Genomic DNA, 13,722 nt, shown 5'->3' with positions numbered 1-13,722 from the left:
GTTCGCGACAACGGCAAGTAACAAACTGAATAAATTGAACGAAACCGCACAATACACAATAATTTAAATAAACCGACTCACCTCGCTTCGCCTCGCCTCCCGCTCCCGCTCCCGATCTGACCCGCACCACTGCTCGCTGTCGACTGAACCGCCCTCGCCGCCTGCGCCGCACACCTAACCTCGGATGTGACGTCATCACACGTCTAAAACAAGTCATAACCAGAAACATTCACTGTCCAAATCCGTCAAATTTAGAAACATTCATACACAGAATTATTCAAAATAGAACAGTATTGATCTAGAAAAATTAATTATGACAAATGTATTTGTCTATAAACGTCTAAAATTATAAAAGTTTCGCATGCAGTTAATGGCAAAATAAAAATGCATGTTTATATTTAAAAAGAAACTGGCAATGTGAAATTTTAGTGCGAAAATTAGTGGTAGAGCTTGGAAACTCTGTAAACGACCACGATAGGCGGAGCCAATGCGTACTTCATCGAGTGAGGAGATTGAGCAGTGGCGTAGCAAAAAACTATTCTATGATCAAGAAGGGTTTGAGATTCATAATTTGTAGTAGTTAAAATTTCCTCTATTCAATAATTGCAAGATGAAATAGTAAAAATCATATCTAATGCTAATACACGTTGATTTCCTAGAAATACAAAGCAGAGAGGTCGAATAAATAAAAATACACAATGAGTAAAGAGTAAAAACGCGTTTATTGCAAAAAATGTTTCTACTGGTATCTTTACTATAACTGGTAATATTGAAATGTTAAACTTTAAGACGAATTCCCTACACATGTAAGTACACGCCACGCCACTGTTTTCTGCCAACACCCCTAATTTAAAGATTGGACTCGTCCGAGACGAGTTTTCGTCTCTGCGCACTCCTACCACCGTGGACGATCTGTCATTTCGCGGACTCTATCTTTACCAACGAGAGTAGTTGATTTGTTTTGATACCAACCACCGCAATGTGAGGTTATGTGATAAAAATATATAATTAAATGGCATTCACTGTAGGAATTATGAAAGTATTAGTGAAGTAACGTTTGTTTTAACCGAAATAACACACCCTCCAGCCATGGCACACACTTTTAGGAACAGCTACGAGAAAACATTCAAAGTATTAGGTAGTTAAACAAGGATTTTCTGTGTCGTGTCACAGAAAACGCTTTAATTAATATTTCCAGATAACAGCGAAGCTAAAATGCATCACGAGTTGAACGGGAGCACCTCCAAACCTATCCATGTTCAGCGCGTTGAAAGGGCGGTGCAATTAAATAATTTTCTCAAAGAGGTTGACTATCAGTTGGACGAAAATAGTAACAGTGATGATTCAATCGATATTTCGAACAATTTTGATAATTTATTAAGAGGTGAGTTTATGTAATTGGTAGATTCGGGTCCAGTGAGTTTAATTTTAGAGTCAGAATCACATTCAACCAAAGATTATTATAACTTGAAACATGTCTCGCAAAGGCGGGCTTGGTTGGCTGAGGTTTTACAAGAGAATGCAGACAGCACCCCGGACGATGCACAATACAAACACATTACGAAACTTCACACTTGGCAAAAACAGATACGCAGTACAAAAGATGTAATCCCTATTTCTAGCAAAAACAACCGTACTTATGACGCTTTTCAGGTTGATTTTAAGCGTTATATTTATTACGGATCCGGGTTATTAAGCGAGATTGATAGGTATCCGGAAATAGAAAAATCACTCCCAGTCAAGAGTGTTAAAAAACGCCACATTAAGGAAGAAACGTCCAAATCTCCCCTGTACCCACCCGAAATTCTCGAAGATATTTCAGTAATTGCGTTTAAACTATTTTCCAATGCTTCATATTTTTGTTCCAGGATGAGCCCTGTATAGGTCTGTCTTTAGACAACGTCATAGATTTTCAAAATCTTGACGAGGACTCTAATGTTAATTCCGATTTTGGGCAACCAGTTAGTCAAACCTCACATCAAACAAACACATCACATAGTTCAAGTAAGAAGCGAGTAAAGAAGTTTAAAGACGAAGAATCTCGGAAAAAGTGGGAAGACATGATGAAAGTCAAGCGTAAAAAAATATTCACAAACATGGCCAAAAAAGAAATCGGGAAGCAACACCGTTCTAAAATAAACAAACACAAAGAGATGTTGATACAGTGTCGGCGGGTAGCCCAACAGTGTCTTAAATACGGCAGACAGAAAGCTGTACGTTTTAACACGCAAAATGAACCGACTTAATCGTATTTTTTAGCTTCAATCTGCCCGAACAGTCAAGGAACAACAGTGGCGGATGAAACGCCTGTCACGCGAAAACATAGCTTACTGGAAACGCTCGAGACGATTCGACCGCGAAGTGAAAAAACGCCTGGAAAAGGAAGCAGAAGAGCAGAGGAAAATCGACCACGAACTAATCGAAGCCAAGCGCCAGCAACGCAAACTAAACTTCCTCATCACACAGACCGAGCTTTACGCCCACTTCATGTCGCGGAAGCTGGGAAAAGCGTCACCAGAGGAACAGTTACGGATTTTGAGCCAGCTGGACGAAGAGCAGAGCTCGCGATTGTTGAACATCGACGACTACGACAGCGAAGTGATGAAAGAGAAGGCGAAGCGAAACGCACAAGAGGCGTTTCAGAACGAGAAAGTCAGGACTCGGCATTTCGACATTGAGGCAAAATCCTCGGTGGACGTGAACGCCATCGACGGGGAGCAGCCCCAGCCCAGTATTTTCCAAGGGAAGCTCAAAGGCTACCAACTGCGGGGCATGAACTGGCTGGCGAACTTGTACGCCCAGGGCATAAGCGGGATCTTGGCGGATGAAATGGGCTTGGGCAAAACGGTGCAAAGCATCGCGTTTCTGTGCCACATTGCGGAGAGATACTGTAGGTTTTTCCGATGATTTGCTTTGATACAGTGTGAGTTTCAGCGGTTTGGGGACCATTTCTTATTATTTCGCCGGCGTCCACTCTGCACAACTGGCAGCAGGAAATCGCGAAATTCGTGCCTAACTTCAAAGTCGTCCCCTATTGGGGAAACCCGAACGTAACACACAATTAAATATTATGTTCTTCACTGAAGTTTTCTCGTAGGAGAGGAAAATTTTGCGCCAGTTTTGGGATCAAAAAGACATCTATACGAAAGATGCCAGCTTTCACATAGTCATCACCAGTTATCAGATCGTTATCACGGATATTAAATATTTTAATAGGATTAAGTGGCAGTATATGATTCTGGATGAAGCCCAAGCGATCAAAAGCACAAGCAGCATGCGGTGGAAGACACTTTTAGGTTTCAGTTGCAGAAATCGCCTCTTGCTGAGTGGCACCCCCATTCAGAACAGCATGGCCGAGCTTTGGGCCTTACTGCACTTCATTATGCCCACACTTTTCGACTCGCACGAGGAGTTTAACGAGTGGTTCTCCAAAGATATCGAGAGCCACGCCGAAAATAAAACTGGAATTGACGAAAGTACGTAGCAATTCACGTACTGTAGCGACGTTTTCTTTGTACACCATTGAATTTTTATTATGATTACCCTAAACCGCAATCACTCAGGCAAGCTTATTGTGAGGGTTGCTTATCTTATTGTAAAACTTTATGATGTACAAAAAAACGTCGCTACAATAAATTGTAAGCTTTTAGTTGTTCATGGTCTCTATTGTCTCTAATTTTCTTATAATAGTTGCACTATAATTAGCCTCTTTTTAAATGAAGATGAATTATTTATGGAATAACTAGTTGGTTAGTTAGATGAAAGAGTTGGAAAATTGATTTCAGAGCATCTCTCGCGCCTGCACATGATTCTGAAGCCGTTCATGCTGCGCCGCATCAAGAAAGACGTTGAAAACGAGCTTTCCGACAAAATCGAAGTGATGGTCTACTGTCCTCTTACGACGCGCCAGCAGCTTCTGTACATGGCACTTAAACAAAAAATTAAAATTGAGGACCTGCTCCATTACAGTGTTGGCGGTGGCGATTCGCACACAGTCGACAAAAACTTCACGTCCAACTTGATGAATCTAGTTATGCAATTTAGAAAGGTTGATTAGTTTTTTGAGACGTTCACTTTTTATTGTGACTATTTCAGGTGTGTAACCATCCGGAATTATTTGAAAGAAGAGATGCCAAGTCGCCGATTCATATAGCACCTTGCGTGTTCCGAATCCCGTATTTAATTTATGATTTTAATGTCACCGCTGTGCTCATGCTTACATTGCAAAAATATTTCGTATTCACGCCTGGATACATCGCGGAAGCGGTCAAGAATGATTTTAATACGCTTTTTAGAGTTCATAGTTTTTTAAATCTGTCGTTCTATGAGTTGTATATGATTTTACAAGGGGATGTGAGAACGAGGTGGACGCACTTTTTCCGTAGTGAAAATGAGGACGAAATTTTATATCATCGCTACTTCTGGAATGAGGGTTCAACCAAACCTTCAATGCGTATTAGTTATAAGTTTAAACTCACTAACGCTAATATAAGAACAAGTAGTATTTTACCCGAGTTAATTTTTACGAGGAAAAATTCAGGAAGTCGTGTTTTTTACACACACACTGATCAGTATTATTACCCCATGCCGGAAACAGTCGAACATAGGAATATTAGGTGTAAGAACGCGCTCAATAATGAGGAAGATGCCATTATTGACGTAGTGGCGGACGAGTCTCCTCTCACCGAGGAAGTTGTAAGTAACTAATCACTTTGCGCCTCATTCTGCATTGTTATTATCAGAAATCGGAAGGTGGTGAAGCTGGCACCTACAGAGACGAAACACCTCGCATACAAAAACATGCGCTAACTGACTTGCCTTCATTTTTATTCTGCACGATGCCCAAGGTAATTACATATTTTTACAGTACAATAAGTAATAAATTCTCGCCTCTAGGTGACAACCATCTTCCCTAATCTATATTGTTATTCACGACGAGTCGCTTGGCTAATCCGACGTCACAATTACGAGTTTAGTTACAATTCTCTTAATCACTATTGGTCGGAAGCCACCGGCCACAGGAATCGCAAACCGGCGGAAACTTTATACCCTCAACCAACCAATGCTATTGACGTTCTCAGGCCTTTAAAAGGCTGGTCCTACATTGCAATCCCAGGTACATGCAGTTAAGTTCGGTTAAATTGTTCCTAATGCAACATTTCAGATAAGGAAACGCTAGTGACTGATTCGGGAAAACTCTCGGTGCTTGACGGCCTCCTCAAGCGCCTGAAGGAGGAAGGCCACCGAGTGTTGATTTACTCCCAAATGACGAAAATGATCGACTTGCTGGAAGTACGTTCCTCGAGTTGATTAATGAATTTTCTGATCGCTGTGATTGCAGGAATATATGTGGCACCGGCACCATAAATACATGCGTCTTGACGGTTCTTCAAAAATATCAGAGAGACGTGATATGGTTGCAGATTTCCAGGCCAGGACCGATATATTTGTTTTCCTGCTCTCCACACGGGCCGGCGGTTTGGGAATTAACCTGACGGCTGCTGATACCGTAAGTACCGAAATTACCTCAACTGCGTTTTTTCGCCCCGGACATTAATCAAACGGGAGGTAAACGTCAACTTGCCCCGTAATTTTGATAATTTATGTGAGTGTTTCATCGCACGATTGTTATTAACGCGATTACCAACGTGTAAAGCTGGCTTTGTTACGCGATTTTTCTAGATATTTATCGTAAAAATTCAATTGAGTGAATCTTCCGTCGAAGTTGTAAAAATGAACGATTTATTCCGGTGTTTAGTTTAGTTGGGCCTGCGCTCGTAAGAGGGCGTCAACATTGTGATGTACATTTTTAACAAATGTTATACGCAGACTGTGTACGGCCTTGCCCCAGGCGCTCAATTTTTTATCTATTGTCATTCATTTTAATTTTTATTCTGCAGCGAATTTTCGGCAACATATTTTAAACGTGCCATCATATTTGCAGATCTTCACCATGACGAGGCTTTATTTTTTAAAGTAAAAAACGCGGATTTACAAGTTTTATGTAACCTTGAGAGCAATGGTTAAAATTGACCCCAGCAATTTTTTCCGCTAAACTTGAATCGTCAATATTCAGAATTCAGACCACGGTTTCGAATTCGGGATTTTTGTGCTGACTTATTCCCTATTCCTTTACGCAATATTAGCTAATATGTGTGTAAGATATGGAAAATAATTGGTCATAACAAGATTATTCAAGGTCCCGCTAGTCATATTTATGAATGGTTTCTTCAACAAATCAAACATTTTGGATTTACGAGGCTAAGGCTATGTAATGAGTGTTCAGATTTGTTTGCACGTTGAAACTTGTTTTATATTTAATGACCGAAGAGTTACATAAATCACTGAATTGGCGGAATATTTGTACAGTCGGATTTTCCGATGAAATAATTCTATTAATTATATTTCGATTACGGTTTTCCGTGCTACATACACCATGTAATCAAAAAATTGTGCAGCCGGTAACAAATTTCATTCATCGAGTACAAATTGTCATCCAGCTGTCAAATTAAAGTAGGTCGCATATGCCACTCGTATTCAAAACCGAAGTCATTGATGAACTCCTTTTGTAAAATCGCAAAATTGTGAATGAATGTCCGGCAAGCAGAAGAGACAAGTTTTAATATTTAAAATTAGCCTCGCTAATCCATTGTTAATGAATGTGCGTTGTTGTTTAATTCAAATAGTTTCCGTTTCCTTTTTTCTGCATAAAATACTTCTAATTCTAAAATTTCGTACTTGAAAAATTCCTTTTCTGAAATAATGCTTTGTTTGTGCCGAAAAAGAGCCGAAAGTCGTAGCGATTATTTGCATACCGTGTTAAAAAGAAATTCGTCTGAGCATTTTTTGTTCGAATTTAGTATGCTCATTGTATGCTACCTGTTAGTGGTCGGTGAATACTGCGGAATGCCCTGACGTATGCTACGGATTTGCTGAGAACCTTTCAGCGCTGTTCTCCCAGCATGTTTGTTTGAGTACGTGGACAACGCATCCGTTCAACAGTGGCGTCGATATAATTATAGCGCGAAAATATTCCAACAAATTTCATTCACAACGACTCGCGCGATTTAATTAATCCCAAGTATTTTAATTCTTTGCAGAAATTTATTTTCATGATCTTTTGAAAGGTACAAATGACATTGTTGGGCCACGCCACTGCGCCGTATGATTTAAAAAAGGAACAGAAGTTTAAATTTTCTTAGTATATTATGCCTAATTCTTTTTCTCGTTTAAGAACGAGTTAAGTATCTACAAAATGGAAAAGAGCCTAATCATTATTTCTGATGTCTTAATTATTTTTGGCATTTTTGTTTCGTTTCTGGCTGGCTAATGATTTTCTCGTCTTATTTGTAATTAATTCGGTAATTTGGTGGACATTATGAGCCCTAAAAGAAAAGTGGGCAGTAAATTTAATGACTTAATGATCGTTGCAGTGTTTACCTATTGGAGGTTGCCGCCACTTTACAACATTTTAAATACACGTTTGGCATAATTAAATGTAAAATAGGTAATTTCGTGTAATTTTGATGAGGTATTATTCGGTCGCGCCGCTGGCAAAAATATTATTATTTGCCTCGTGTTGTAGGAAATACGCGACAAATTCCATTCGGCGTTAACCGACATTTATCAAGTCATATTGGAGGCGTGAGAAAGGTGTTATCGCCGAATATTCGTTAATTATTCGTGTTCGATTTGTTAAAGACTGAACGTGTAAGGAATTTATTTAACTTTCTGGTTAAGAAAAGTAGTCTCTAACAGACTTATCTAGCACAGTCGAATTGTTTCTTCCGGTTCAGTAAGCCGGAACAAACTCAGCAATGAATTTTGCGAAACCGTCTAGCAGGAAAATGGGAAATGAAGATACCGAAATAATCGCACTTAATACATTTTCCTTTATTCAAGCTTTTTACGAAAGTTTTTGGCTGTTAATGAATTAGATTATTGATTTTAAATTTAATTTATTCCGCGGTGGGAAAAAACCTTTAAACGGATTAGATTAGAAAACATTGCCGCAACATCTCATTAGAAAATTAAACAATAAACACATTGACACATAAATTGAAATTTAGTTTTATTCAAGTCTTGTTGACTCGTCGATTGACTTACTGATTTATAATCAGATTCTCAGAAGAATTGAATTTTAATTCGTCACTGGAACTGTGCGTGCCGCATGTATGTGGCGGAGTGATTGTAATTAGTCTATTAATCGATCACTTCATTCGTGAACCATTATTTTAATTTACTTAATTAAAAAGCGCAACCACAATCTCTAACATGTTGTAATTGCTGCTTATTTTTCCAGAACTTCATGTGTAATAGAAAAATTGCATATTTCACTTTTCACTGAAAAAATCATAATTTATAGCGAACAGCAATCAAAATAAACTCACGCCAATTTGAATTATTTATGTATGCAAGAGATTGCAAAATCTTATTAACATTAAACAATACTTCAGCAACCTTTTCCTCTTTTTTATGTTTTACCTGAATTATATGCTAATTACTTAAATTTTGCATGGGCGCCGCCAACACCATTTTTCGTATTTGTTGCATAATATTGGAGGAATAGACTCTGCAGACGTAAAAATATCTAATTGCAACTATTAGCGTCGATTGACATAATTACTAGAAAATTCCTGTCTAGCAATGCTAATCTACTTGCTTTAAACTGCCGCAAAAAATATTTAATAACAATAATTATTAAATCACTACTTCAATTAAATAAATAAAAGTTTAAGGTTCTTTTTTATTTCAAATGTAAAGGTATTTTTACAATTTCACGTCTTTCTCAAAATATTGAAAGAGCCAGCGTGTTCAATAAAAATCCGAGGTGTTTAAAGTAAATATTTCGTTCGGTGAAACAGAGATGAGGTCTCTATTTGCTCAGCTAGTTTTTCACACATCTAGATAAACGTAAATGTTGCATAATAGTAGGAGTGAATTGGTAGGAGTTCGTCTGCTTGAACCGGTATCATATAACCGACGTATTGAAAAGCACTTCTTAAAAACCGAGATTGTTCTTTGCATAATGTACCGGATATACAGAGTAGTTCCGTGCCACTTCCTGCCGCTCGCACGTGTAGGATCGTATATCGAGGATCATCGAGTGGTCGTCTCTTCCGACGGCCACCCCTGCACTCAAGGGGTGCAACCACCGAAATTTTAACAAATTGAATTGTGAAAGGAGCGACGCATTACTACTTTGCTCACGTTTATTTCATAACACAAACACAAAAAATAGAACAATATAACAAAACACAGCTTATGTGTTAGTTGCGCAAATGATTTAAGGGGTGATAGTATTTTATTTTTTACGGATATATCGCCCAACCGCGGTCAACGTAGGGTTTGCTTTTAGGTGATATTTTACGATAGCGATTGGAACCCAACGGTTGACCAACAAGCCATGGACCGAGCTCACCGTCTCGGGCAAACTAAACAAGTCACTGTGTATAGACTTATTTGCAAAGGGTCAATCGAAGAGCGAATCCTTCAAAGGGCTAGAGAGAAAAGCGAAGTAAGTTGGCGCATTAGCCGCCCCATTGAGTCTAAAGTCCCCATTTTAGATCCAAAAATTAGTCATTAGTGGAGGCAATTTCAAGCCCGACACTCTAAAACCAAAAGAAGTCGTTTCTTTACTCTTGGATGACGCTGAATTGATTCATAGATGTAAGCGGGCGCTTTTGCTTTTGCTCTTATTATAATTCGAAATTTCAGCGGAAAAGTTGAGAGTTGACTTTAACAAAACGAAAGACGAAGACAAGGAGCTGGAAAAGAAGAGAAAACATATGCTTGCTTTTAAGGTAAGTGAATAAATAAATTATTTTTGCAAATTGTTACTTTTACTTTTTCTTCGTAATTGCACCGAGGAAACATAAATTTAAAAACAATAATACAAATTTCATTGTAAAGTAACCAGTTTTATGTCAATAAAAACGCAACATTGTAATTATTTTCTGCAAGTGTCTATTTAAATGCACTCACGTTTTGATTAATTCATTTTTCTTATCTCCGTGCATCTGTGTATAAATCAAATCGAGGAGAAAACGCGAATGCAAATGGTTCTAACGATTTTGTTCAGACGATTCCTGCCGTCCCCGAGCTGAAAAAAACCAAGTCGGACAGCAGCCAAGAGACGTACATAGAAGACTGGAGCAGCACTCTGGACAGTGGTCCAAGCAGCCCCCACAGTGCGAATTCTCCGGACGTTTTAACAGACGATATGGCGGAGAGCGGCTACGGCGAGGAGGACTCTCCAATTACTAACAGTAAATTTGCTTCCGTTTTTTATATGTTGTGCAGTAATGATAATGTATAATTTCTGAGCAGAATACACTGTTTATAACGTGTATGGTTCAACGGTAAAGCCGCGGATTCCGGGACGAGGAGGATCGAGACGGGGACGACCTCGCGGTTCGCGAAGGATGTCAAGCCTGGGCCGAACAAACAGCAGCATTTCATCCACGAGCACCAACGGTGGTGAGTGAAATAATCGAAATTCTGCCTTTTATTGGAGACAAGTTCGGATTTTTTCTACCTGTGCGATCTGCGTTGCTTTGAATACAGCAAGACTTGTTTTCAAAGGGTTTCCGTGAGGATATCCGCCAGATGTACTTATAAATGCGTCTTGATTAGAACCGTTGTTCTCTGATTATTCCAGAAATTACAGTCTGAATGCACATTATGACTCTGAATTAATTTATCGGCTTTCATTTTTATCACAATTGTCAATTAGATCTTGAGATAACGGTTGTCAGAAGCAACAAAAGTGGCTTTCCTGGACACTTGATAACAGGATGTTGGACCATTAATTAAAATCTCCAAAATTACAGCTAGTAGTTTCGATGTGAATTAATATTTCCGGTTCGGAATAATTAAATCTTAAAGGTTTACAATCAACGCTTCATTTACTTTGTTGTTTGTGACCCCAATAGGCGCCGAAACGCTTTGATCGCCTGATATTTGTTTTATATAATTAAAGGAGTTAAAAATATGTACACCCACTAAACGTTTTCTCTGAAATAACGTATTTTCGTGCCGACAAACATATATCAAATCAATATTTCGTAATATGGGCGAGTGGGACGCAATATCGTGAGTATTTATTTCAGAAAATGAGTATTCAACGAACAGCCAATCAACTTTGGCTTCGCCAACTTCGAACAATTACCTAAACGTCCCTCTTGGAGCGAGTGGAAGTCAGTCGCCAAACCTTGCGATACGGCGCGGCCCCGGGCGTCCGAGGCTCAAGCCAACAGGACCGCCAAACACAGGATCAAGAGGGACGTACAGACCGAGGAAACCTGCGAGACCTTTGCCAGTCCCACTGCCATCTGACGGTTCAAATGTCAGTTGTTCGACTTCTGGAGCCAGTGCGACACCTTCTTATTCTACCTACCTTTACGACCTTCCGGATCAAGATTCATAGTCGTATATTTTTATCAGACGTCGTCTTTTTAACAGAATAGCTGCTATAGTAATTTTATGACATATTTAATTTTAAATAAAATCTGGATGAAGTGATCTATTTATGATGTTAATTTAATAAAAACTTCACAAATGAGTTGCTTCTTTGTCGGATCGCGACTGTCCACCGTGAGAAAAACTGTTGACTTGGCGGAAATAAGTATAACATACGTGGAAGATTATAAAAAGCAAAATAAATATGCAATTATCTAGTTATAAAAATCACAAGCGTGTCGCAAGTAACGTACCGATTTTTTTGACTTTTGCCATGTAACAGCGTGCAGGAGCGTAGCGGGCCGCTGATGGCGCATCATTTGCGTAAATGCTGTACATTATCGATCCTTTATTTGGAGCCTCTTCAGAGTTCATAGACTCAGTGCGAGGAGACGGAATTCACTTAAACATGAGAGTAGCGCTAAGAAATCTAAATCCGTCCAGTGCCTCAGCCGCCACAAGCGTCGCGATGCCTCCCGCCACCGTCGATCGGCACCAGTATTCCCTGGCGACGCTCTAAAGACGGCGTTCGGTTCTCATTGCGCGACAACTCCGTCAATGGATGCAAAATCGCAGCCGGAACTCCATGCAGATTCACGTGTAATCCCGATTTCGGAAAACGGAGTCGCTCCGGCGCTGCTCTCAACACCATGTAAATAGCCTTGCAGGATGTGTTAGCTCCATAACTCTAAATAAAACACGAATCAATCAATAGTTTTAATTAGGTGAGTGCTAAACCGCATAGTTCACGATTGTACTGACACCTGAAATAGAATAATTTTGATGAAGCAAAACAAGTAGTACAGAAAACAGACACGATATATTTATATCTCACTTAGAAGAGGTCGAGTTTGTAATTCGCTAAATATAAATCGCTGAAAATTTTTAACCCTTGAGAATCTTCAAAGTGTTTACCGAAAATGAACGCTAGTCGACTCTCTGTGGTGGAGTAACACTACGACCGATTTTTCAGTGCTTAACATGAGTGTCAGTGAAGTCCTACTTTCCTCCGACATGTGAAAACACTGCCAAATGTGCTGTTTGTGTATAATAAATCAAATTTAAGTGATTATTAAAACCATGCGCAAAATAAAAATTTTGGTAAGTATCAGTGTTGACTCGAACTAATATCCTATTAATACTAATTCCTAAAAAAGGGGACTCCCACTTTATTCGACGATTTCGCTCAGGGATACTAGTGACGAATTTAGACTCACTGTACTATTATCAGTGTTTGAATGGCGTTGGAAAAAAATTACGTAATTGTTACTAAATTTAGATGGAAGCAATGTCAAGTTCACTTTTCAATTCTTTTTTTTGGACCGTTGATACTTCCTCTGAAAGTTGGTAAATGCCATTAATTTTACTTAAGAATTTGGAAGTGTCACCCGACTATTAAAATTGTTGGGGTCTATCTCAAATACAAACATTACACCCCGAGACATTTCACCCTTATCTATGTACATAAGGGAGGAGTTGTAACGGAAATAGGTTATCTAGATAAAGTGAAGATATAATTTTTCGGTGCAAGAAGACACGGTATAAATAATAATTAGTTTATGCAAATTTAACAAGGCATTATAAGCTCCATTCATTGTAATTAAGTATGGCGACATTTTATACAAATAGCTGTTGAGTAATTTATTCGGGACAGATGCGGGCCTAGGACACCGATATAGGGGAATAATAATATTAATAACAGTGACGAATAAATGTATTACCGATGTTACCACTTGCTGTCGTTTTTTCAAATCAAGGTTAGAACGCCTAAAGGGGCCCCCAGGTTGAAACATCAGCATTCTTTTTTTAATTTGGGTTAAAACAGCGGGAATAAACGAGCGTTTGAAAGTTGAAAGGGGTGGGTGAAAAAGTGGTCAAAACAGTTTGATTCATTTATCAAATCTTGTTGGCTGGAAGAAATGAGTGCATTTTGCCAAGTCGAATGAGTAATGGCCGATTTCAGGATTCGGTTTGAATAAAAAGATAATTGTCGGGTGTTTATAAACAACATTTAAAGAAATTCTTCAGGTTGAAATGCACGTCTGTTGCTAAATAAAATGTCTTGAAAATGTAGCCTTGTCCTTGGTTACAATTTTCTCTTTCACGACTGGATAGTTGAAATGTTTTCCAACAGAATAAACCCGAGAATCAATAAATTCTTTTGTGCGCGCCGATTAGACAATTAACACAAACAGAAATAAAAGTCGTGTTACAGGTCTCTCCTGCCTCAGTGAATGCCGCGAGAAACGATCTATTGCTATT

General features: G+C 38.9%; 2 protein-coding genes across 2 annotated transcripts in view; both read left to right on the top strand.

Annotated features, from left to right (window-relative positions):
• Positions 1–482: 482 nt before the first annotated feature.
• Ino80 (INO80 complex subunit) lies at positions 483–11,563 on the top strand. Its single transcript, XM_008201842.3, has 20 exons — positions 483–1,138; positions 1,199–1,384; positions 1,433–1,605; positions 1,654–1,821; positions 1,869–2,213; positions 2,260–2,890; positions 2,935–3,050; positions 3,098–3,476; positions 3,786–4,048; positions 4,096–4,695; positions 4,743–4,847; positions 4,897–5,116; positions 5,165–5,292; positions 5,342–5,509; positions 9,359–9,517; positions 9,567–9,669; positions 9,718–9,803; positions 10,082–10,268; positions 10,330–10,479; positions 11,112–11,563. The coding sequence occupies exons 1-20, from the start codon at positions 1,090–1,092 to the stop codon at positions 11,426–11,428; spliced, it is 4,533 nt and encodes a 1,510-aa protein (XP_008200064.1). The 5' UTR covers positions 483–1,089; the 3' UTR covers positions 11,429–11,563.
• A 363-nt stretch (positions 11,564–11,926) lies between these two features.
• Delta (delta) overlaps positions 11,927–13,722 on the top strand; it is a 36,004-nt gene continuing 34,208 nt past the window's right edge. The window contains exon 1 of the mRNA XM_064359553.1: positions 11,927–12,561. The gene's annotated coding sequence lies outside the window, so the exon portion shown is untranslated. The remainder of the gene's footprint in view (positions 12,562–13,722) is intronic.

This window comes from Tribolium castaneum, chromosome 10, assembly GCF_031307605.1.
Source record: "Tribolium castaneum strain GA2 chromosome 10, icTriCast1.1, whole genome shotgun sequence".
NCBI lineage: Eukaryota > Metazoa > Arthropoda > Insecta > Coleoptera > Tenebrionidae > Tribolium > Tribolium castaneum.
Note: the sequence above shows the minus strand (reverse complement) of the source record. Positions and strands in the feature narration are given on the sequence as shown.

Excerpts from the sequence above, each read along its gene's own strand:
- Ino80 (XM_008201842.3), top strand. The coding sequence starts at position 1,090 with ATGGCACACACTTTTAGGAACAGCTACGAGAAAACATTCAAAGTATTA. Across the intron at positions 1,822-1,868 it reads AAATTCTCGAAGATATTTCA|GATGAGCCCTGTATAGGTCT; the intron begins GTAATTGCGTTT and ends TTTTTGTTCCAG. Across the intron at positions 3,051-3,097 it reads CCTATTGGGGAAACCCGAAC|GAGAGGAAAATTTTGCGCCA; the intron begins GTAACACACAAT and ends GTTTTCTCGTAG.